This window comes from Takifugu flavidus, chromosome 22, assembly GCF_003711565.1.
Source record: "Takifugu flavidus isolate HTHZ2018 chromosome 22, ASM371156v2, whole genome shotgun sequence".
NCBI classification, from domain to species: domain Eukaryota; kingdom Metazoa; phylum Chordata; class Actinopteri; order Tetraodontiformes; family Tetraodontidae; genus Takifugu; species Takifugu flavidus.
In genome coordinates this window covers 4,804,407-4,830,125 of record NC_079541.1, presented here as the reverse complement: position 1 = coordinate 4,830,125, position 25,719 = coordinate 4,804,407, and the positions used below count along the sequence as shown (strand labels likewise).

Genomic DNA, 25,719 nt, shown 5'->3' with positions numbered 1-25,719 from the left:
CATGTTGCTTTCTTGAGTCTATCTGATAAACGCCACTGATGACCTGGAATTACGGCACGCCATAAGGCTAGATTTGCTGTCATGTGGGTAAAAGATACCGGTAATCGTATAATCAATTTTTGGAGACATTAGCAGCAAGGCTTTGACTTTCTATTGAACACGTAAGAGCTGATAAATCCAAAGCTTTGAAAAAGGTTCTTGAGCGGCTGAAATGTGTCAGGACTTTTTGGAGGGAGAACATTTAGGATATTCTGCACCCAGTATCCTACTATTAGAGGGAATTTCTACATGTGTTGGGCCATTTGGTGTTCATACCAGTGCTGTGTAGCCTCCAACAAGGTCTCCATCTCAGTAATCATGACCTGTGTGCACCGTCCTTTCACCAGCCGTAGTTGGTAGGAGGATAAAACGACTGAACCCAATCAGTCATGATGGAGCAAAGCGTCAGGGTGGAGGTGGTCTGGGCGGCACGCCGCATCAAGGCTTACAGCTGAAGAGCTAAATACACCACCATGAATAATTTGTGGGGCTGAAAGTCGGCGAGATCTCTGGAGCTGGCTCTGCTCCGTTTTAGCGCCGCAGTAGTATTTCAACAACGGATGTAAACAATGTGACACGCACGGCTCCGGTAATCCCAGTAAAAATATGAGGCTTGTGGATTTTTAGGGACTTCATTTGGCGATAACGGTAGTTTAGCAGCAGTGCTGCTGGAAAAGCCGATAAAAGTGTCCCGGTTAGGAGATGCGGAAGATAAAGGAGTGACTGACACCGTTGAAAACCTCCTCTGTCAATTCCACGTCCAATCAGCAGGGTAAGTGCCGATGGATTGAGATCATTCCGGAGAAATCGGATCAGCTCTGCGATGCTGCGATCTCTAAATCAGCTTTGACGGGAAGTTTGGCCTCTTGCTGACCTCACGCTCAGTTCAAAATGAGGGGAGGATCAAAGGTGCTAAGCAAGCACAGCTCTGCAGAGCGCAATTGGACATGGATACAGACACCTTTCAATCAATCCAGTGTGAGGTACGTCACCGCCCCACTCTAAAATGTCCAAAAAAATGCACTGCTGAGGACAACTGTTGTGCAAAGCTGTGATTATTAGCCTTCACACTCATGCGGATCGTCTCGGAGCCCAGAAACATCTGCCCGATTAATTAGAGGATTACATAACAGGAGGAACCAGTGCAAGAACCAGACGAGAGCCGAGGACGCGTGAAAGAGCTGAAGTTGTTGGCTGATGTGTTGTTATTCATGGCCTTGTGATGGTGGAAAATGAGGTGAGGACTGATCAGAATCCTGCGTCTGAGGACTCTTAGATCTAATTCTAGAATAACGGGGATCTTTCATTCAAACCAGGTTGTGTAAAACTGCAAAAATGTTGAACTGCTTCAAATTCCTTTTCCCAGAAATCCCGGCCTCACCCCGCAGATCCAATTACAATGACGATGGTCTGTCAATGCATCAAGCTTCACCGCCCCCGACTGTACGACGTGAGATCAATGCCCTTGTCATTGCACATCTCCGGTGGCGTCGGTGTGGAGACGTCAGGGGCTTTCGGATGTCGGATCGAAAGTGTGAGAGAGGTGGGGACACGTGTAGGAGCCGAGCTTTGATCTTGAAAACAGATATACTGAACGAGAAAATAAAGTCGGAAGGGAGTAAAAATGGAGCTGAGTGGGAGGGAAACAGGAACAAACCACATAACTCAAAGTGCGTCACAACAAACCACGTTCCAGTCGATAAATCTGGTAATTTGGTAATTTCCTTCTTCATTTTATTGAAACAAATATTGAGGACATAGTCCAAATGCCCTGAACGGTGCTACTTTTAAATAGCTTCATCAACGCCATCTCGCACGGTGCCCGGAGGTAGAGCGGCGTAAGCAATGACCCCAGAACAATTGGTAAACAAATCCACTGCATTGATTAAGTGCGGCCAACTGGAGCGCAATTACAGTGACAGTAATCAAAGTCAAGGACCGGAAGGTGGGCAGCAACCTTCGTGTTTCACAAATGAACCACAGATCTATGAAAACTTGGACCAGGGAATTAAAGCAATTCTATAAGCTAGTTTATTCAGCAACAATCAACACCATAAAGAACACTCAGTTCTGATGGAAAATGAGACCTCTTCCTGGGGAAAAGTTGCTTTGATCTGACTTCTAGAGAGCTTTGATGTCTTTGATCTTTCGGTCGCTCACTTTCTAGAACCTAAAACTGCTTCCTTCAACCTCCGCAGCCTGATCGAGCCTTACCTTGCCGAAGATCCACGGGTCGAAGAGTGTTGATTAAATTGAGTGTAATGGAAACAGATGGCGAATGTTTGATGGTTCTTGAAATGGAGATGATTACAGAATGCTTTCCAAGCTCCTGACGAACGGCACGACAAGAACACACACACATGAGAACAGGGAGAGACACGTTTGAGACACGGGCACAGAAGCAGCGCGTCAGTTTCAAATCCGCTTAGGACAGCTGTAAAAAGATGAAGGGATCACACTCATTTCACGTGCAAATGGTCAAAGGTCGACATTTATTTTGGCCTGAAGGGGCGGCGTTGAGGGCCAGCTGAATCAAACATCAAGACACCAGAAGATAAATCTTCAACACAGATAAAATCACATTGGTGATGATGACGATGACGTTGATGATGGTGATGGTGATGATGAATGGGATCATGAAGAAAAGGAAGCTTGTCATTAGTTTGTACAGTTCACAGGGAGTCCAGAAGCACCAACAGAGATTAATATGACAGATTTTTTTTTTTTTTTTTTTAATCCAAAAAATTGCTTCAGCTTTTACCCCAAAGCCCCAACAAGTTGTCACACATCAATCCTCACCCCCTCCCACCCACCCGACACCACCCTACCTGCTTGTTTTTGAGGTCAAGCGAGAGCTCATAGTCGGAGGTGGCAGAATGGGAACCGGCGCCGTTGCGCTGCACCCTCAAAGGTGAGGCCGTGTGATGCAGGCTGGCTCTCCTCCCTGTCCCACCTCCTTTAGCTCCTCCCCCTTCCTCCTCCTCCTCCTCCTCCTGCGATGCCTCCTCCGGCAGTCTGGCCCGTGCAGCCTCCTCCTCTTCTTCTCTATTGGTTTCCATTTGTTCACCCAACTTGTGCTGGTCTTCTTCGCAAGGTGATTCAGGGAACTCCACGTCCGCTCCCTCGCTTGGAACCTCGGCCTGTGGCTCGGGGGGAGGCTCCCATTCGGGTGGAGGCTCTTGATCTGGTTCAGGCGGAGACTCGGGTTCGGGTTGAGGATCAGGTTCGGGTTGAGGCTCAGGCTCTGGTGGAGGCTGAGGTTCTGGCTCAGGTTTGGTTTCAGGCGGCTGAGTCTGTGGTTGGGGCTCCGACTGCGGCTCCGGCGACGCAGTCTGTGGCTCTTCCTCCTGTTGCTCTGGCTGTGGTTGTAAGTCCACCTCACTCTGCAGCTTCCCCTCTCCTCCCTTCCCTTCCTCCCCCAAAGACGAGTCTGGAGGAATGTCATCGCTGCAGAAAGGGGGAGAAAATGCAGAGTGAGGGTTCTGCTGCATCCGCGGGGAGCTCTGACCCCTGACCTCTTCTCCAGGCTGCCTGGTTTAGTTGATGTTTTTGGGTAAGAGGGTGCTGCATGAGCTCACTTTTGGCTCTTTCTCACTGCATGGTACTCTCTGGTCTCACCTCGACTGTCATAGAAATTTTAGTTCCTGGTACCAAGCAACAGGAACTTGTTCAGTACCACATCAGACTTAGGTGAAATAAAGTCCTGCAGAGTCCGGATTGGTTTTAATAGTGTCGGTTTGGCATCAGGCATCAGAGAAAAATAAAATACATGCGGGATTGTAATGCATCATTAGCCAAATATTACAGTATACAATAGTATCATGAGCATTTAGTTTCTTCCAAAACAACATTAAATTTGTTAGCATTAGCATAGGTCGCTTGTGATTCGAGCACCTCACTATTAAAACAGAGGTGTGGAGGCATTTTTGGCAGCTATTTAGAGTAAATCCTAAATCCCTTCAGTTCCTGATTATGGAAAAGAAGGAGCCCAACAATGCTACAGTCCAAGCTAATGGCTAGCTAGCCTACCCTCTCGCATGGCCTTTAACCTAAACTCATCTGGACACTAGTCCTCCTGGAACATTTTCTTCACCCTCTCATTCCCGCCAATGAGAGTGCTGTCACACCCAGCTACTCTGGAACCACCAGACTGTTCACAAGCACATCTGACGCGAGTTGGGCAGGTACCATGCAGTGGAAACGTGTACACAGATAACAATTGTGCCTGTCAGTCTGTCTGCGTCTCCGCCCTGACAGACAACCAAGCCAGGACTGAAAAACTGCAGAATCACCGCAGTTTGCGAGGTTAAAAAGAGATCAAAATGATTTCAAGCTGTCTTTGCCCGACATAATGTGGAAAAAAAAATTGACAGCCAGTATAGACACACACGCACACACACACACACACACACGGAGGACAATCATGCAGCTGGTGTCTCAGTTGGACTTTGTGAACTTGTGCATGTGCAGAAAGTTGCCTGTGTCATGTCTGATTAGTGCAGGAGGTGGTGTGTAAAATACAAATGGGAATTTTCTGATTTCTCCTGCATGTGTGGTGTACGCATCCGATCCCCTCCACCTCCCCCCACATGAGCATGGTCCCACTCAAGGTTTCTTCCTGTTAAAAGACAGTTTTTCCTTGCCACTGTGGCTTGTTTGGTGGTCAGGATTTTGAGTTGCTGTCAAGCCCAAAGACACAATTTTGTAAATAAAGTTGAACTGAAAGTTGAATCATAAAGCCTGGCCACGGTTGCCACGGTGACGCCAGGCTCGACCCAGGAGCACAATCCTCCTGAGACAGGCTTGAGACAACGAAGGCTGCAAAAAGATTTTATTTGAGAAATGTTACCTCTGGAAGACATTTTATTGAGATCTGTGACCAAATCTGAACATCCAGCTGTTTTTGTGACTGCGCAGACCTAAAGGGGCTGTTAAACGCAGGCGGCAGCGTTACCGCCACGTCTGCAGGGCGTTGCGATAGTGCCGAGCTGCTCCTTTGTGCAGGAGGTTCGCTCCTCGTCTCCACCACGCACGACAGCATCAGGAGTATCTTTAGCGAGAATGTGACTCCATCAAATATAGAGCTGGTGTGAGGGATGAATAATGAACGAGATATAAAGTCTGCTGCTTCATCGTGGGGTTTTTTTTTGGGGGGGGGGGTCAGATCCATCTCAAGGAAAGGAACTGGAGCGTAGCATGCCACCCCTGCTCCTGAGGGTGTGACTGACTGTCTGGAATTTGAATGCTCCCTTTGTTGTTTTTGCAGGTCTAACAGGATAGTCGACACACGTGCACCACGTCAGGCTCCAGCTCTGCCAGCCCAAAGAGTTCCTCTACGATGAGATGGGGCCTCCACTGTCTTTCATCTGGAGTGTAATACCACTGAGGTAGCGTCTCAGGCTACGCTGCTAACAGGTTTACACTGTAGTGTGGATACAAGTGTGCCTGGAGAGCCAGTGAGAAGGCCAGCAGAGACAGCTGTACATTTTTGTATGGGTCATTTCTGCAAATGCAGATTTGTTTTGAATTTCCAGACTCTTTTTCTGCAAATTCACTGCTCAACATTACCCTGGAAGAACATCGGAAGTTAGCAGACAGGCAGGAACAAACGTCAACAAAGCTGAACTCTTTTTTTGTGCCATCAACTGACTGATGAAAAGTAATCTCTCAGCTTTTAAAATGGATACAGGCGTGACATTTTGTCCGTTTCCTCACATTTAGAACAAATGCAGTCTGCCCTTTTGGTGACCAAAATGTTATCTCAAGAAAATAACTCATAATTCACCTTTGTAAGCATTTAAGTTCAAAAGATCATCTAGCAGATCAAACAAAACAGAAAAAGGATAAATGATATCTATATTAAATAGCAAGCATGCTTGGAGGCAGTCCACATTCAGAACTTCAGTATTCTTTGGATTACTGAAGCTAGCAAAAGAGGCCTTTTCAGCAAAAAGGCGACTGAACATTCTCATTAGTCAAACACAGCTAGCTTAAAATGGCTGAGCAAAGCTACTCTCCTCCTTTCTTTTCTTTTCTAACGTATTCATCTCGTGGGGGAAGCGTTGCAGAGCCCCAGCGCTGATTACAGCATCTGTTGCACTGTGAGGCCTTTAAAGGTGATGACACCCCGACAGGAAGACCACCCCAATTATGCAGGTGGTTCTCTGATGATTCCCCCGTGTGGGCTGCTTCGACTTTCATTAACCTTGATTACGGGCCTTTTTGGGCCTTTTTTTTTTTTTTTGCTGCGTCAACATCATTGCTGCTGATGGTGCGCGGCAGCAGGGGAGGTGAGATAACGGCCTGCGTGGACGGAGGGGTTCACCGGGTCTATCCTCCGATGGGCTGCAGCCCAAGAGTTGCTGAAGAGGGCATTATGTGAAGAAACCCACATCAGCAAACAAACTCCTGCTCTTATCGCCCTCTCTTCCAGACAGCCGGGGAAATACTTGCAGCTAATCTCGCTTCCTCTATAATACGCCGAATCAGCGCTGCCCATCCCCCGCATCCTACCAGATCTGTTGCCTCTCTTGCTCCAACAGAATTGCGCTCATTTGCATGAATTTGCTAAATGCACGATCTAATTCTGTTTCATCACAATGGCTTCTTGGGGATCATGGCAGAACGCGGTCCCGCCACTTCCCGCCACGGCGTTGAGCAATTCCCCTTAACGAGCGTCGCCGGCTGAGACATGTTCTGAAAAAAGCTGCCCAGCTGCCCCAAATTAGCGCCGAGCTGCTTGTATCGCAGGGTCAGTTTGGCTTTCCCAGTTTCAGCGTTGACAGAAACGTGTTGCGTTTGCCAGCTTCTCTGTCCTCTGGCGTCTCTCATTAGCCCTCAAACTTCCACCCTGGAGATGGTTTATTGGGATTTTTTCCCTCTCGTCATAGTTATCTTTAGTGTGGTCAGGACAGGCAAGGTCATTAATATGGTTTATTAGTCCTATTTAGAGCACTGATCAGTTAAATATAAGAAAATGGAATAAACCCATTCCTTTGTCACGGTTTCATGGTTAAATGTGTGTTTGAGGTACACGGGTAGATAGCCAGGAAACGCTGCTCAGTCCGCCGCAAGAAATTCACCTTGAGCAGTCATGCGGTGATGCATGGTGGGCGGATGGCGATCAATCCCGACACGATGGATCGCTTGTGGAGATGCTAATCAATACGGAGCTCACTCGGGGGGCAGATGACGAGCGGCATTTAGCCAAAGACGCCCGTGGAATCTTGAAAGGCACGTTTGGGCTTCTGTATTTTTTACACGCAGCCTTTTTTCAGCGGCCTAAAAAGCGTTGGAATCAGCTCCATTATGGGAGCGGACCCTCGCCCTGGAGGGCCCTGAAGGTGCCATCGATTTGCGCATGCATCATGCAGACGTATAGACACAGGGCGCTATAACCTGGGGGGCGCACGCGTGGATGCGGCGAAATGTCTTTTCAGCAACATCAGAGCATAAAAACAGGTTGAGCTCGTGAAATATGCAAGACAGCACTTCAGATTGGATCTCCCCAGGTCGTTTGTAAAAGGATAAAAGAGAGCGGGCGGGGGAGGGGAGGCTACTGTAGATTTATGGTTCATGTACACACAGATGCATGCTGGGACCACCAGCCCACGCTGCCGACGACTCCAAAGGAGATCTCTTATAAAGGCCCATGAATATTTATAAAGAATTAAATTTTTATCCACATATAAGCCCAGCGCGCTGACAGGAGAAGGACGGACCAAAAAAAAGGCGACGGGCGTCATCGTTTCTCGTCCGTGGGCCCAAATCCAGCTGACGTCACGCCTAATTGCTGTCAGAGCGTTTCCCGACGCTGTGATGTGATGCACGGTGGCATCATGTTGGCGAATCAAGCTTGACTAGAAGCTAATTTACATCCTTTAGGACCAGAGCAGGACACGTGGTCGCTGGATTAGCAGCTCTCTAAAGCGTGCCGTTGCTTTTTTCAGCTTCTTTGCGGGAAAAAGAGAAAAAACAACCTGCTGGAGTCCAATAAACAAAGCAATCAAAGCCTCTCGTACGATATCACCAGCTAATTGCCTATTATGAGTCCCGTCAGGGGGGAAATAAGTGGAAACAATGTTTCTCTCCCTCTCTCATATTTGAAAAATGTCCTCAGGCTCCTTCCTCATGTGTGGGTGTCATCTATAAAATAAACTCCTTGTGAAATGTGACATCACAGCTCAGCCGGCGGAGCGTCGGAGGTATTCGATCCGCCGCGCGGCGTCCTGATCAAAGCGCAGGTTGTCGTCGCCTCAGCAAAGCCAGCAATGAGACAAAACACCCGGGATTGTCCGACGAGAACGGCAAAGCGGAGATCTTTCAGCGCAGAAACAAGAGGAGAGTCGGCTTCGTTTCAGACTTAACTGGGATCAGTTACTGCAGGCACAGCGATCGGGGCCTTCGGGTTTCCATGATTTTTTATTGGCGATATTTGCAACTGAATTAGAGCCCGTCCTGCATTTAAAGTCTCAAAGTTACATAATTCCGATATCCCGCTGCCACCGAGACTGGCTTAAATGTTTTCAGAAGCCACGTTCCTGCAGATTGAATCCTGGGGGGGGCTTTAGGAAGTTGGGGATGCGAGCTGAATATCAAGGAGGGTCGGACCTGATAAGGAAGTTCTACCACACACATTTAAAGAGGCTTTAATTGCTGATGAAACACCTGTTTGTGAGCTCTCACACGGCAAATTAACATTGGGGCTGTTTAAAAGGAGGGAGAACACAGAGGCCACACACACACACACACACCTTCTGATATTTCAATCTTTGTGGGGAATTTCAGACCCTTTTCTTGTAGAATAAGTACTTTTGGTACTCAATATGTAACAGATACAGACATACGCACTTTCTGGGGAGTTCTTTGCCATCATCTTCATGTGCTAATTGAGGAGTTTAGAGGCTGTTCTTCATGACAGATTGCTGGTCACATGACCAGTGGCAGCTCTTTGGTTCTTCTTTGGTTCTTCTAAGACCGTCAACAGCTCCCAGTTGTGATGAGCTGTCATTGACGGCTAAATTCCCAGTAGAACAACTGGATGAGCTGTCTAAGTTATAGGCAGAACATAAATCTGCTTCGTCACCATCAAAACATCCAAAACTTTGGGATTTTTTTCACCTCCAATTCACAGAAATTACATAGAAAATTCCATTTTCTGGAATTTGTCAAGTTCAGGCTTGGTGCAACACCATTTGTTCTGCGACAGGTTCTCGGTTTCCTGTCACCCTTCACACACCCGTGAAGTCCAAATCGGTCTCTTCTGGAAGAATAACAAAGAGGTTTTGCTCTGTTTCATTTGTTCGACACCCAAAATAAAGCAGAGCCAGAACCGGGAGGTGGCCTCCATCCCCTCTCCCGAGGAATTTCCTTTAGACCTGAGTGGAACGTTAAAGGTTCTCCTCCAGCATGGAAGAACCTTCATGTCTAAACTGACCAGACTGTCTAAAGAAGATCTGCGTAAAAAGGTTCTTTGACTTGCAAGTGACGCACCTTTTCTAAAATAGTCTTTAGACAGGGGTGAATTTAAAACCACTTAGCTCTCGAATGCCAACTGACGTTCCTAAATCATTGACTAATCATTTCTTTTGTCATTGCCACATAGTTCTGGGCAGCAGGGGAGTGAATTGTGGGTTCTATTTTCCCTAACGGAGCAACGCTGGGACTTTTTCTCCGCCCAGCCCCTCTTGAAAGGAAGGCCGAGGCACTGACACAGCCTGACATGGCTGCTACAATGACTCACCACAAAAAATGGAGAGAACTCAGAGCTGAAGTCACGGCCATGACTCCACAGAAGAGCCTGACGAAGAACAATGTTCTCTTTCATCAACGTTCATCACAAAAGGCTAATTTTCACTCTTAGCCATTAGCTTCTGGCTGCTACAGGACGCTTAATTAAATGTACAGTATCTCCGGCTAGCTCATTAAATTACCCCGTCTTTGTTGATTGTGTGATCTAAACTTTAACCAGGCTTTATTCCTCGTTATCCCCAAGTGAGGTGATGAAGGCCGCCCTGTCAGCGCTTTCATCCTCCTCCTCCTCCTCATTACCTAGTTGATCTACCGTCGCCGGGCTGTCGGCGAGCTGTCAGGACAAGGACCCTGCCGGTGATGTACGATGGAGCTGACAGCCTCGCCTACGCCGGGGACGGCTAACATCCGCTCATGGCGGCGGCAGGAGGGGAACATCCGCATATCAGCCTTGTTGCTGCGGCAGTGTGGACATGATTGGTTGGTTTATGAAAAATCGGCCCGCCGCTTTTCCCCGAGAGTCTCTCAATCCCGCAGTTATTCATTCAAACGTCACGCTCGCTCACGGCACGGGTCAGAGCGAGCGCAGTCTGGCAAACAGCGGCGCAGCAAACAATCGTGGCCGCGCTAATGTGGGATTGAGACGTCAGATTTGACACGCCAGCTGCCCACGTGTAGCTGCGATACTCAACTCCCGGAGGATCACACGCATTATTTACCTGGTTCTGCCATCGAGGCAAAATTAGAAACCTCATTTAGCACACGGAACGCAGGAAGTGTGAAGTTAAACGGACAGTTCACCCAAAAGAGCAACTGTCACTGACCCAGTTATGGAAGTCAGAAACGCCCACTTCTTTAGGAGAAGACCTCCCCGCAATGGGCTTCGATTTAAAGCTATTTCAGATTATAGCCAGTGTGAAAGCCTGTTTGACTGTGTGGGGAAACAAGCTTCCCGGTGCAGCATCTGCAGAAAAACAGCCCCGCTCAGGCAGCTGGAGCCTGAATTAGACACAATTCGGAAGAATGGTTTGTTAAAACCCGCGCTGGCGTCGCTAATTCGGTGCTAACAGTCGTGCAGCAGCGTGACTTTCTGCTGTATTTTGACCTGTGCGTTACCAAAAACGCAGGTACTGTCTGAAAAGGATTAGCGCAGCCCCGGCTGGATGGGAGTAGCAGGGATGACTAGGTGCAGGGGATGGAAACATGGGCTGACAGCCAGAAGCAGAAAGGTCAGGACAAAATGTGCAGCCAGCGTGTGGACGGACAGATGCCTCCGACTGTCGGGACTTCTGCTCTTCGTTAGCACCCCCTGCTGCCTCGGAGGACACTGGTTTTTGTCACACGTTCCTGAATATAGCTGCTGGTTTTTAGGCCCGAACAAACATTCACCTCCTGAACGAAGCAAGAACAGGGAGAGGGGAAGAGTTACAGTTTTTGGACGGTGTGGTTAATGCTCGACAGCCATCATTTTAGATGCTGCAGCCAGAAAACAGCCTTTATGTCCGCTGTTAGCAAAGCAAAGCATATGCATTCAGACCGGTAGGCGCGGGAGGACATAAACAGGCTGGAGCAACAGCCCATTTCTCCAACATTATGGAAAAATGCACATTCATTGTTTTTTCCTCCCTCCCAGGTATTGGGAGGCCGGTGCTGCATAATAAGAGCCGCTGCGGCATATTTCACCGGCAGTAGCTGTGCCCCTGGGAGACTTAAACCATTGTTTAACATCAGCATTAAAGGATAAAATACGATGGCAACTCACAAATAGTCACGCAAAATAGCAGGTGTTAGGAAGTGCGGGTGTAAATCTGCAGTTTCTATATGGAAATCACCATGTTGCGTCTATGGTTCGGTTATTTCCTGCAGGCTGGTTTCAAACCTCAGGGAGAATTCCCTGTTTTCATTTCAGATCTGTCATTTGATACAGCAGCTGAGTGCTGAATTGCATTCAAATTTGAAAAAGCACCCTTATGGGTACATCTGTGGCACATAAAACAAATCCCTTCTTGGCCTTATACAATAATTTGATACCCAGTTTGGAATGTATGGAATGTAGTGCCCCCACGAGGCACCATTTTAAAATATGAGGAACTGCCTTCAGATGTTTATCCAGTGGACAAGATGTGATAAAAGCTCTGGAGGTTAAAAGTAAATAATAGTTGCAATAGTAATGATAATAATGTCCTTTAGTTCAACTACCTTTCCCATTAACAAAATATGATAAAGTGCCCTTCGGGATTCATTTAAAGAGTACGAAGCATCTACAGGTGTCACTGTTCCACAAGGGTGAACTGTAATAAAGTGCCCCCAAATGCTGATAAATCTTCTCTGGTTGGTTTCCATTGGATAAAGTGTGACAAAAGGAGTCCTTTCCGACATATAACGGGGTGTTCTTTAAGTCCAGTAATGGGGTAAAGTGCCCCCTCCAGTTACCTAAAGCAAACAAATTCCAACAAAGTCCCGTCTAGGGTGACCAAACAGTGAGGAAATGAAGTAAACTGACCCCTAATATGACTCTTAAGAGTGGCTTTTCTTTGGACACGAGGCAATAAGGTGCCCTGGCAGCCCGTAGTGCCCCTAGCAGAAACTCTAAACCCTTTGGGATCAAGGGAAGTGCTGCCTTTAAAAGGATTTAAGCGATCAAAGTAGGGCCCTGACATATGCGGCCCGGCGGAGCGCTGATACACGGCGGTGTACGCGCAGCAGACACTGCGGCAAAGTCATCGAAATGTTGCGCTTTTATTAAATCTCCCCTGTAATAACCTCCTCTTGCTTTACAACGCCGAGATAAGCCGCAGGATGGAGGAAAGGGAGGAGGGGGGCCCCCGCACAGGTGAACTTTTGGCGCCGCTGCCGAGGCGCCGCAGCTTTTCGCATGTGCGGCACGTCCGCCAAGTCGAACAAAAGCGAACAGCTAAATAACGATGCGGCTGAGCAGATTTGTCCGACTGTTCCTGCGCACAGCAGCCCGTGAGGCAAGAGCAAATTAGTCGGCACATCAGCCTAATTAGGAACGACTCCGGGCGCTCACTTTGAAAGCTCCTTTCATTCATTGACGAGGCTGCTGGATGCAGATTTCAATTTCCAGAGAGAGTTTAGGCAACTCGTGTCCCCCAGGACAAGCTTAAAGATGGAGAACAAAAACCAATAGTTGAATGGAGCCCCCCCCCCGGCGAAGAGGCTCCTCCGATTGGCTCAGACGCAAAAGATTGGAAAAGTACAGTCAAATTTACTTGTGACATGCCGTGATTATCATAAATTTGGGCTGTCATTGTTGTGGGACGCCAAAGAAAGACACAAATCAACATTGCCATGAATGTACTCCAACATCTATGTATTCCCAACGCATCGCCGTCCCCGCAGCTCTTCCAAGAAGCCGGCGTTTGTCTCATTTGCTCCCCCCGCGTGTCTCCAGCTGTGCCCTTAATCATCCCTCGTCACCCTACCCCATCCGCCGACGGCATGACTCAGCTAATTAGCACGGTTTATTATTATTTCTCTGATTAATTACAGAAAACGGAGGCGCTTCGGCGAGGCCGCGCAGCTGCGACATGTGCCAAGGTCATAGGTGAGTTCGTCTTTCCAGAGGGAGGGAGGGAGGGAGGGCGTCTGCCTCGCCCGCGGCGCCTTTTCTTCCCGTTCAAGGACGTTTTGGAGGTGCAGATTTAAAAACGACGCCTCTGGTGAATCTGCTCAGGCGGTGACCCACGTGTACGGCGCTCTGGACCCGCTCCTCCTAAAAGATAAACTTTAATTACAGAATCTCCTCTAATTTTCAACAATTTAATAACAGCTCTTGCTTCCTGACGGGGGAAGTCAGGACGGCAGATTGTGGGAGCTAATTGGCTTAGCATCGCTCATTTAAGTGCTAATTTTTTCCCCCTTTTTTTTAGATGTTTGGTTGAGTCACAGACAGGCGTGTGGATCACGGGAGCCAAAAATCTGTGCCGTCGTCTGCTGACGGCTTGTTGGTCACTTTATATTTATCTCCAAAGTGACTGTTTGCTGCCCCACCAGCGTCATCACTGGGACTGAAACCAGCTGGAATCAGCTTGCGCTACCTCCCTCCCTGCCTCTAGAGGGAGCCAGTCAGCGATCTGCTGCTGCAGGGCGATGAGGCGAATGGAAAAACGTTATCTTGATTAATCACTGAGCTAATGACACAAGTAGCTTTCCTCTCTTCAACCGCTTCAAAGTTTCTGCTCGTTTCTTTGTCCAATCTTGCGAAGGAAAAGCAAAGAAACAGACCGTCTAGGTTAGACAGACTTTTGAGACCTGAACATCAGGAAGAGAGGCCTGGAGCACAAGTTACGGCTCAAACTGGGTGAAACTGAACCAGATGCCGTACCAGCGGCTTCGTCAATTTTATTGGCGATGCTAACCGAGCGTAGGAAATGAATCATGGCTTTATTGTGAGGGCAGTTACGAAGGCAGCTGCTGGCAGAAAGGCACGCTCGTTAACCATCCGTTCACATATGGCTCGCTGTAGCTCTGTGCAGCTTCCTTGCCATTATTATACTTTTGTATTATACTATTGTACTTTTTGTCCCTGCTAGAACATCCTAATAAAGTTTCCGTCTGTTTATTTGGTGTATGTCGACCACAGCCATTCTCAGCTTTGCTGCAGTGCACAAAGCTAAACCTCTAAGCTCCTCTGTGGTTCTGTAAAGCCAACAACAAAGTAACAAAGGCAATTTTTTTAGGCACACGGGCTAAAAAGCTAATACCAGCCGCCGTATAGTCGCGGCGTCCTCCGCGAACAATTACTGTGGTCACGAAAGTGATCCCCCGGCGGGCTCCTGCACCTTCATCTGGACGTGTGAGGGTAAAATCCGCTCTTCTTTTTCACCTTAATGATTCCTCGTGCGCCACATCGTTATATGGGGAGAGCAGCGACAGCTTCAATTTGCCAATAAGTTCTCACCGGAGCTCACGCTGTTGGCCTTTTCAGAGCCGACCTGCCTGACATGGACGCGGAGATTATCCCCTGCAACAGGACACGTGCCGGGGGATTGGGCTTTGTCAGATGGACAATGTGGCTTTATTCAATTCTAGAGTGGATGCAGACCAGTAAAAGCAGCAAGCATTCGCTCTGTTTAAGGTTAATCAAGTCATAGAATCACGATGTACAGCAGCGTCTCGTCACGTTTGAGTTGTTTTGCCTACCTGCTGCAACTAAAACAACTACCTTTTATTGTTGTAGGGATGTTCATAAATTGCCTTTGGGGCATAAGATCGCAGCCTTCTATTGCCTCATGAATTCCAAAGGCATTGTGGGAAATGTAGTAGCTGCACATTTTCCTATGTATGCTGAATTTTTTGAGCATTCAGTGTCACATTTGTGCATTTTTATTCATTCAGATTTGTATTCAGGCGAAAAAGTGATGTCATTGGAGGCAATAAAGTTGTGAATATTAATATTGTTAATCGATGCTGAACAGCTTCGATCGCCCAGAAATCAGCCCACGTGTTAGCGAGAACTCAGTCATCAGCGGATCCTTTTGGGTTTCCCTGCTCATCTGGTGATGTGTGTAATGTTGTGGTGTTCCTGAAACCTGTAAAATATCGAAAATCAGGCCGTGTGTGCCGCAGCGACACACCGACGCACACACACACACACAACACACGCACGCACGCATAGACACAAAGACGGGGAGCTGTGTTCTGATCACTGCCAAGCCAAAGCATGCAAACATGATAACTTTTGTTTTTTTCACATGAACACAGATGCATTACATGTGTCAACAAGGAGGCTCGCCACTTTCCAGCATGGAAGAGACCCTACGCTACACACACCAATGCATTATGGGAGGTTTTTTTTCCTCTCTTTTTTTACATTGCATAAATACACTCGGCTGTTTTCATACTTACTCAAAACTGAACGTGAGCACAGTGGACAGACAAGCCCGGATGAGGTGACCGGATGAGCTTGATGGCGGATGCAATGAGGTGTGGGCGCGATGTGGAGTTATGCCGTGTGGTGACGCCACGTGAGTAAATGGTCAACAAATCACTGACATCGATGCAGCGGTACAGAAAACAACAACAGAATATACAGCTGTCCAGGAGGAGAGGACGCGACAAGAAAAGGGGGGGGGCAAAACCACAAGCTGCTCTCGGCGTGGCCCCAGAGAGTCCTCCTGTGAAGTGGTTGCTTCAGATTTGATGAGCGGCTGATGAGCCAAAGACCCGCCGCTCACCGCGTTTGGACCTTTAGCCATTAACGCTAACGCCACAGCTCAGAAGCAATCGGCTGGACTTCATCGATTTTTGCCCCCAAAGTCTCAGATTCTCCAGCGGTTTTAAGTTCGTGGAAGTCACTGCTGTTCAAATGAAACAGGGTGGGAGGTGTGAGAGCCTTGGGTTTGATACTTCTGTCGTTATTTTCTCCCGTTTCCCCGACCTTGGCTCTGTTTAAACCTTTATCTTATCTTTACGCCGCTGGTGCGAGCTAGCTTATCTGCTCTCCCACCCCCCCCCCCTCTGAGCTTCAGAAAATCCCCCCAAAATCTGTCCTGCAAACACAACAAACTGCTTCCTTAACTCAAAAAAGCAAATAATTTAGCTGCTTTTAGCTCTTGTTAAACTCAGTTAAGTTGATCCATAGTCAGAAAAATGCTGTTTTAGAGCCCAAACTCAAGCTCTCACAACCTCTTCATGCTTTCACTGTTTTCTCCGGAAGGAACTTTTGTAACCACTTCACCCTGGACGACACTCCTGGGGTAGTTGTGTTTAAATTAGCCACTGCAGCAGCAATGCTAACGCTAACAGGATGCACGGTGAGAGGCTGCGACTGGAATTCACAAGAAGACGCAGCTCAAAGCTAATATTTGTGATGACGTCTTTTTAAAAAATGAGACGAGGTCTTCTTACCTGGGGAGGCAGGCGGTGGAGGTCTCCACCTCAGGGGCCTCCGGGGCGGGGCAGCAGAACTGGTGAAGCACAGTCTGGTTCCTGGAACACAATCAACCAGTTTAAACGTTTATATGTGTTTTTTTTTTTTAATTCAAGCCATCTTCAGTTATGCGGATTATTGAACAAAAGAAGAAGTAGTCGTCACAATTTCATGCATGAGCTGGTTACGCAACGGGGCTTTTATGGATCCAGCAACTCTAAAAATAAAGGCCCGGAGCACCTTCAGGACATTATTAAAGCTGATTCGGGAATATGGCAAAGAGAGAGCGGCTGCATTCAATTTTAATCAAAATAGAAAAAAAAGAAACAGGCTTGAGTGCCGGAGCTTCTCTGCCGCCATCCCATCCAACGACTCCCAGGGTCCATCCATCTTCATGTGTCCTCTTTCCTCTGCCCCCCTCCCCCCCAGATACGCTATTATCGGATAAAAGGAGGAGATGCTTTCAATACGTGACGTCGCCAGTGAAGACAACAAGGAGTTGCTCAAGAGCATCACACACACACACACACACACACACTGGCAAAACATACAAACTCCATACAAACCTTGAAAATATGGGAAAATATTCCCTAAATCATTCCCCACCGTGAACATGCTCCTAACTCCCGGTGTGGGAGGGGCTGCTGGAGATTAATCTGACCCCTCACGACCTCCTATCAGACCTTCCACGCCACCGACTCCACTCGCGCTCTGAAATTCACCTCGAAAAAAAAGGAAATAAAAGCCTATAAGCTCTTCCTCACTCCGGGTCTGTTTGGGGAAGAGTATAATCCGGCACGGAGGGATTTCTTTGTGTTTGGTGGAAACTTCTCGTGCGTAATGTGTTTGCTGGTGCGTTATTGTGTCAGCGGCGCTCCGGCTGATTCACTGCGGCTCAAGGCGGGGAAAAAAATAGATCCGCGCCTACTCGGGCGACACAATTTGGAAGATGGGATGAGAGTGAGAAGGCAGCGGGTGGGACCAGAGCTGGAATAAATGACGGCTTAGTTTTCACGCACCGTTTCCTTTGATAATCGGGATTAAATTAACCTGTTTGCACATTGAATAAAGTCAGAGTGCAGCGTTAGCTGCTGCCCCCAGAGGTCAGACCTGGTAGTGCATCTGACCTTGGAGCACCTTTGTTTTCTTTGCGTCCTGCCCGGTTGTTAGCATTTCTCAATATCGCTCATTAGCGTTGGCGTCGCCGTGGCGTCGTCAGGGACGGATTAATGCCAATCGACATTAATAACAGGGCCGGAAAAATAAAAGACGCTCATGGTTCCGTGAAAACAGAAGTTCTGCCAACTGTTCTCCGCCGATCTCCAGCTGGCGCCTCGGCCATCGGGCCACATTAGCAGATCGTGGCGAGCGGCTCGCTACGCCGCGCTGCTGCGGGGCCATCTGCTGAAGATTTGGCAGTGGCTTGGAAACCATCAGAGCGACGCCGCTCTCGCCTTCTCTCGCTCTTCGTCTTCCGTCGTCGCTCGGACACGTTTGACATTTGAGTTTCCCTCACAGGAGACGCGAGTCAGACGTGACGCCTGAGCGAAGGTCCTCGCCCTGACCTCTGACTCACCAATGGGATGGTTGCTGTAGTTACAGGCTCCTCCCCCTTGGCACCGACACACCCCTCGATGTAATCCCGGCAGCGGGGGGGGGGGGGGGGTTACAGCCAGGCCAGCGGTGACATAACCGCAACGCAGGGGAGCGCCATCATCTCCTGGCTTTAAATTCTCATAATTGGCGATTTAATTATCAAAAGCGAATAATCTGCTCAGCTGCTGCCCGTTTCTAAAGGGCAGGTTCGCTATTAATTTTAAAATCTTTATTTGCAGCTCTTGAACGCCCCCCAGCTGGAGGTGGATGAGTGAACGCTACTCTGGGATGTAACGCTAACCACACCTGACGTTCCTGCGGGCGAGCGCGTATCAGCGCGTGCATGAGGCACCGTAGGAGGTTATCTCAGCCCTGACTCAGCGGTTAGGAAGGACCGGGCTCACCGATTGGGCCAAAGCTTTGGTTTGATATCTGTATTTTTGGAAGCGTCACCGACCTTTAACACGATGAGACGAGCGAATTTTCCCTTTAAACTCTTCGGTAGATCCAACCTGTAGCTTCACAAGAGTGGACAAAATCGTTAATTTAGCTGAGTCGAAATCACTATGAAACGCGATCACTGAATTTGGCTGATGCTCCACACACACACACACACACACACACACACACAACACACACACACACACACACACACACACAGTATCCATAGTGCAAAACAATTAGGGTTGTCTGTTGAGGGATTTGCTATGCTAAGCTCTCTGGAGGTGAAATCTCTGTGACAGATGGGTGGACACACACACACACACACACACACACACACACACACACACACACACGAACACACACAGGGCAACATTGTGTTAGCTTGCTGACCGGTGAGCGTTGCAAAATGCTTTGTTTTGCCAAACTGCGTGTGCAAATCGATAGTCAACAGCGATTTAATTACGCTGGCAGCTAATAGAACTTTTTTTTTTGTTAGCGTAGCACTGAATGTGGAGTGTGATGCGTATGCTAAGGTGTTACAATCATCACATCCACTCACAGCTGCCATTTTCTCTCACCGGCAACCTGTGCTTCCTGTTGAACATTAGGTTTGACGAGTAGCTCGAGAAATACTTTTTTTTTCAATTTATCTGCGAATGAAATGCTAGGACACGCTGCCAGCTGTAATCGCAGAGGATCTTCAATCAAACCGACGCCACACATTCACACTTCCTAATTCCGACCTTATGTAGACAAACAAAATGTGACGCGCGCCGCTAACTGCTCAGCGGCTAAATTACATTCAGGAAATCGGAGGCGTGTCACTGATACGGATCGATAAGCGACCTCCCACCGTGCCATCAAGAGTCGAGCGTGATGAGAGGGAGGACGACTTGTCTTTGTTATGGCAAGGTGGGGAATTAGCCCACGCGCTAGAAGACAGCTAGTCATTTATTTTAGAGAGACTGGAAAGAGGCTAACGGTGGAAGAAGGGGGTTTCGCTAACGTTCTAGGGGGAGACGTCGTTCTAGGGGGAGGAACAGTGACAATACACTTTGCCGTCTCTACGCAACTTGGGCACGAAAACAGCGAATATTGTAGCCGGGAGTCGGTAACCACCCGGCAGCTACATCCTCCTGAGAAATGAAGCAATTTAAAAGCACTACGCAGAAAATGCGATATTCATGATTTGGATTCCAGGAGCAGCCGAGCCGAGCCAGCCTCGTCATAACCGAGCAGACGTGATTCCCATTCAGACCCGCGGGGGAGGGGAGGGGAGGGGAGGGAGAAGACCCTTCCAATGTTTAAATAAAGTTGGCAGGAATCAAAGAGATGAGAGACAGAGAGAAGAAAGAAGAGGGCACAATGGCCTAATTAACTGCAGACAGACGGACAGTTTATCAGGGTTTAATAAAACTTAGGGCGGAGGACGCCAAGGTCGATACCAGGGGTCAGAGAAGGAGGAGACGTAGGGAATAGTGTAGCACTAAATTTAAATAAAGCTTTTTAAAAATGAAGCAAAGCTCACAGTGAGGTGGAGGTGAAAGAGGACCCCAATTAGCAGTCGAGACACTTCATTATGAGGACATTGTGCCGGGAGATGAAGGACAGCGATGTTAGCGTAGCGACTAGCGCGTCAGAACAGAGAGAGACGGCAGCATGGAGCCGCCCCACAGCAGGGTTACTCTATATTTATATATACATGAGTGTGTACGCTCCAGGTAACAGTTGGATACGTTTCTACAGATGCTGCCTTCAATTAGCATCAAGCACGCTGCTAGTAGGAAGTAGGGATCAAGAAGTTAGCTTCTTCTCATCGGAAATAAAGTAAACCTGTGTTTATCTCCGTCATGTATCCATCATTATCGTCACCCTTTCGGATTCATGGGAACACAGTTACATTAATTGATGACTGTTAGCTTAGCTAGTGATGCTACATTTATACCTGAAGGGACCGCGTATGGAAAGAAGTAAAATAATTTAACGCAAGAACTACCAATACATGGCATGCCTTTTAACGCCGCGTGCTATCGTAGATGATCCGCTAATGATGTCGGCACACGGTGGAGCCTTTTCACTCTCTATTCCGCGCACACTCGACGTCCCACGAGCACTAAGAACCAGTCCGTTCAACGTCTGGAGGTGGGTTAAGTGGTGGAGGGCCGGGTGGCCAGTGGCTGGAGCTGAATACCAATCCGGGCTGCAGAGGTGGCGCCTAAAAAACACGCCGCTGATTACAGGGAAGGCTAACAAGCTAGCAAGGAGGAGGCGGGAAAAGCGGATCTAAATTAGGTTGAGATGAAAGGAGGAGAGAGGAAGAGTCAAGGAGGGGGGAAGGAGTCAGCGGAGGTGCAGCTGAAAAATCGTGACTGTGAAGAGAAGCGGGAGGTTCAGGCGGCAGAAAGTTGAATCCAGAAGCGTCGGCGAGATTGCTGACGGCTCCCCGTTTGCATCATCACACGCCTCTAAGAACACGAGTGACGGGGGTCGCGGGTTCCTCCCAGAGCAGAATCCAACTTTTTTTGTTTTAACCGCGTCTCTTTTCTGAAGCCTCGATTTGCATTCTCCCAATTAAGCCGCCGCCGCAGTCCAGGAATCCAGGGAGCCGACGAGGTTCTGCTTTCATTCGCAGCTCCGGATGGAGATTTTCTGCCGCATTCAAATCAACAGAAAAGTTTTGGAACTCCGTTATGATCACTGTTCACTCGCTTCGCTAATTAGCATGAGAATATATGCGTGTAATTATCCCCAGCCTCCTGACACCTCGCATGAATTATGGATGTTGTACATTTCCCTCTCATTTCTGCGCGATAAATAAGGACGACGCGGCGCTAACGCTGCTGCTAACAGCGAAGCTAAGGTCAAAGTGTTAGCATTCCTGTTGAGCAGGTCTCATAAAAAAGCATATTCGCCTCAAAACAGCCGCCAGATATTGTAGTTTAAAGGTCATATTGGACCGTCTTGTTATTAAGTTTGCAGCCCCCCCCCCACAGCTATAATCTGCCCGGGATCAATGGAAGACAATAACAGCACCAGCCCGCACACAGGACCCGTCATTCTTTTTCAGAAGAGATCACCCGTCCACACTTCTCTCTCCTCTGCAATAAGACGCGCTGCAGGCTGCTGATTGGTCCAGAGCAACGCCACATCTCCCTCCTTCCTTCCATAATCTGTAATCCCAGAGCTCCCAGATTTTGCTGCGTTTTCTCTTTTTTCTTCAGCAGTCTGGCCTGGATGCTGTGGGTGATTTGGGAAGATTTTCCCCTCACATCACCGTCTTCTGTATTATTAGTTACCTGTCCACTACTAACCGCTAACATGTCCTAGCGCGTGCTAACTCAGTTCCATCTACATGCTAAACAAACTATTTGTATTATGGGACTATTTGTATTAAACAGCAGCAAAGAAAAGCCTCTCCAACAAGCTCTGTTTATGGTTTTATGCATGAACTCTTTAGGAATTATACCTTAATGGCCTGATGTATCAATCTGGATTAAAAGAGACGAGGCGAGCGCGGCTGAGGGGAGCAGATGGAGCTGGGTTGTGCCGTTTGGCCGCAGCTCATGTGACCTTGACGGCCAGGAGCACATTTGGGGCGGTTTGACCGTAAACAGCTTGTTCACAGCGTAGATTTGTATCATTTCCCTACGTGGGAATCAAAGAAGGTCGGAACCAAAGCGTTGGTGTCCCCCCCCCGGGTCCGTAAAGGCTCGGCGTGCAGCCGAGGGTCCTGCGAGAGGAGCGCAACTTCTTAAAGATCTCTGAAGGACAAAGCAGCGGTGATGTGCTAGCAGGCGGAGGGAGCTCACTTTCATGCTAAATCCTTTGATTTCATCCTGTCAAGATGAAAGCGTTTGAGGGGAAGTCCAATATTTCTGATGCTTTTCGGGCCGAAATGTGTGAGTAGCTATACTTAAGGTGGGGAGGGGGGGGGGCAGATAACCACTGAGGAGCTTATGAGAGGGGGCCGGGGGCTTCTGAACGTGCCAATATCCCACTAAAAATCTAAAATATGTATTTCAAACATCGATATCCGTAAACCTCGGGTCTGGTTCAGCAGGAGAGCCGAGCTGCTGACACGGCAACACAGGCGGGGCTGGAAATTCAGGAGAAGGACCACAATTCTCCAACAGTTGTGGCTGTTGTGTTGCCTCTCCGACTGTACCGTCTCTGAACTCCACCCTGGAAAATGTCACATTGTTTTCTGGTCAAACACGCTGGCTATATTTAGACGTGGGGGATTTGCCAGAGCACACAGCAAAAATGCTCCTATTGGGGTCACTGGATGCACCGTGTGGCCCTCAGAGACAAGCAAACGCTGATGTTGTGGGTTTAAATGAATGATTAAAAATGGGATTTGGGGGAAATGTGGGGGCTGAAATCGGCAGTAAAGATACTCACTCGGCTTTTCTGGCCAATCCCACAGAGCGGCAGAGCGTGGTGGGAGTCTGCGGAACCAGGGACTTGCAGCAGGGGCTCCTCTTGCTCTCCTCCGCGGATTCCGGGCTGGTTTTGCTGCCTCTGGGTGACTGGGGCGATGTGGGGACCAGCTGCAGCTGCTGGGGATGATGGGAGGACGGTGGAGTCGGAGTCTGGTGCTGATGAGGCTGCTGCTGCGGCGGCTGCTGCGGCGGCGGCGGAGGTGGCGGCTGCTGCGCCTGCTGGCCCAGATGAGCGGAAGCTTTGTTGCTTCCCGGGTGGTGATGGAGGTGGGCAGGCGCCTGGGGACTGGCGCTGCGGTGAGTCTGGTGGTGCTGGTGCTGGTGCGGGTGGTGGTGTTGAGCGGGCTGCTGGACGTAGTGGTGGGGCTCCCGGAGCTGGCGGTTCTCCCCGATCAGGTCCTCCACCTTGCGCTCGAGTTCGTCGATGCGCTGGCGCTGCGTCTGGATCAGACTCTGCTGGTTCTGGACGATGGTGGTGAGCTCCTTCAGGTAGAGAACGGCTTTCATTGGGTTATCCAGCAGGCTCTCCATTTCAAGCTGTCGCTGCGGCCGTGTGCGCGGCTCTGATGCCTTCGTTTCCGGCGCTGCAAATCGTCGACGGGACCTCGGGACCGTGCGTAACCGGGATGCTCTGGCGGCCGTCTGACGCCTCGATGCTCTGCGGGGGTTGGGTACTCTCTCTCTCTCTCTCTCTCTCTCTCTCTCTCTCTCTCTCTCTCTCTCTCTCTCTCTCTCTCTCTCTGATGCGGGGGGGAGGGGGTGCACATCATTGGCACGGACGCGTAGTGGAAACCGTGACGTCAGCGCGCAGTGCACCGAATGAAGACGGTTTTGCCCTCAATTGCAAGCCAGCAACATTCGTCCTGTCTTGTTTAAAACTACGAGCTGACGCACCTGCTTCTTTTTCACGGTTGTTTGTCTGTTTTGGTGCGATTGGTGAAATGTCGGAGGGGCTGCTGTTGCGGGATTTTGGAATTTTTCGCTAGAATATCCTTTGCAGGTCTTTGAACGCATCAGGACAGGGCCGGGGAGTCGCCAGTGGCTGAAAATAAGTCACGGCGAGAATGTTTTAGATCCAATAAAGACCAAATTAAACCCCACTCTCTAATCATCTTGAGGGTTCCTGTGTGTGAAGGTGGGGGTCTGTTTTATGCATAAATCCCTGCACAGGCGCTAAAACAAAGACCTGCAGGAGCGATTGCAGCAGTGACTTTGGTCTGTTGCTTATTAGGGAACAACTCTGAGGTACAAACCACCTTTAACACCAATTGCCTCACAGAGGAGACGTGAGCGGGTTACACTGATCTGAGGGGACAAGGACGGGACAGCGAGTGTGAGACGAATGAGAAGGCTTTTACCTCAGATGACCTCCGGCGACAAATCTCTCCATAAAACAAGGGGAAACTGATTTCGGCTGCAATGAAATGTAAAGGGAAAAAAAGAGGAAATTCTAATATTGTGTTATGTTCTCGCACTTTCCCATGTTTTGACAAAACTGCTCAGGTTTAGACACCAGCAGGAGTCCTCATCTGGCCACCTTCTCCCCCGGTAAATGTGTTATTCGGACAGATTTGGACAGATCTTCTCTCCTCTTGCTGCACCTTCACAAAAGAGCATCAATACAGAAGGAACCGAGAGCCTTTCAGGCTTTGTTGAAAAGCTGAAATTGTGCTGTCTGCCATTATTGTTTTGCTGTCTAACGCGGTAGGAGTGCAATTTTGCAAAATCGTCCTTTTTCCAACTTTCCTGAAATGCGAAGCTTTTATTGTTTCTCTTCTCAAAAAATCTTTGCAGAAAACGTGTTTCTGTGGTGCTCCATACAAAATCGGTGTAAGAGCGCGGAATGTTTGCACAGCAAACTGCTCCCTGTCTAGTTGGCAACATGGGGGGTAGTTGCGATTCGGGACCTGTAGGTGGAGCACTTGGTGTAAATTTCTTGCTATAAAATTAAAAAAAATGTCGTGCACGTTAATTAATGAAGTTATGTGCGTGTTTTTTCTGAGTTTCCCTGCATCGCAAACCCTCATTTAGTTTCATCTTTAAAAAGCTACAGCGGAAACAACAGAACTAATAAAGCGTCAGGATCTGTTGATCGTTATTATTTATTGATTTCTCCGAGGCTGAGAATAAAAGAGGTTCTTCAAAGAGGTTCCAGGCTTGAGGTTTCAGTCATTCTTTCTGCATCCACTTTAAAAAAGCCTTTATTTCCAACCATTAGTGTGGATTTTTCAAAAACTATATATCCGAAAAGACCTTTTAAAGAACTGGAAGCTGATTAATCACAGATCGGGCCTATGATGTCACATCCTGGACCGGACACGCAGACATTCGCTTCATCAGCAGATATCAGAACCTTCAGTCGACGTAAGAGCAGAATTACAACCGTCACAGCTGGCTGGACTCAGGGGAGCATCTTGTTGACCTCTGACCAGGTTTTGGATCCATAAACCCATACCCATCCGCCCACCCACCCCCCTCCCTCTCCATCAGGGGATCAATAGTGAGGAAGGCTGCGTGAGTGCATGGAGCTCTGGGATCCTCTGTTGGGATCCT

At 48.6% G+C, this 25,719-nt stretch overlaps 1 protein-coding gene across 3 annotated transcripts in view; it reads right to left on the bottom strand.

Annotated features, from left to right (window-relative positions):
* iqsec3a (IQ motif and Sec7 domain ArfGEF 3a) overlaps window positions 1-23,841 on the bottom strand; it is a 39,726-nt gene extending 15,885 nt beyond the window's left edge. For 2 of the 3 annotated variants that reach the window (XM_057021912.1, XM_057021913.1), the window contains exons 1-3: window positions 23,126-23,841; window positions 16,663-16,743; window positions 2,868-3,486 (exon numbers count right to left, since the gene is read on the bottom strand). In XM_057021912.1, coding sequence (XP_056877892.1) covers window positions 2,868-3,486; window positions 16,663-16,743; window positions 23,126-23,697 — 1,272 coding nt within the window. In that variant the 5' untranslated portion in view covers window positions 23,698-23,841. Of the gene's footprint in view, window positions 1-2,867; window positions 3,487-6,552; window positions 6,941-16,662; window positions 16,744-23,125 lie in introns of those variants that run through there. The other variant, XM_057021915.1, reaches the window with a different exon arrangement.
* Between the last annotated feature and the right edge of the window lie 1,878 nt (window positions 23,842-25,719).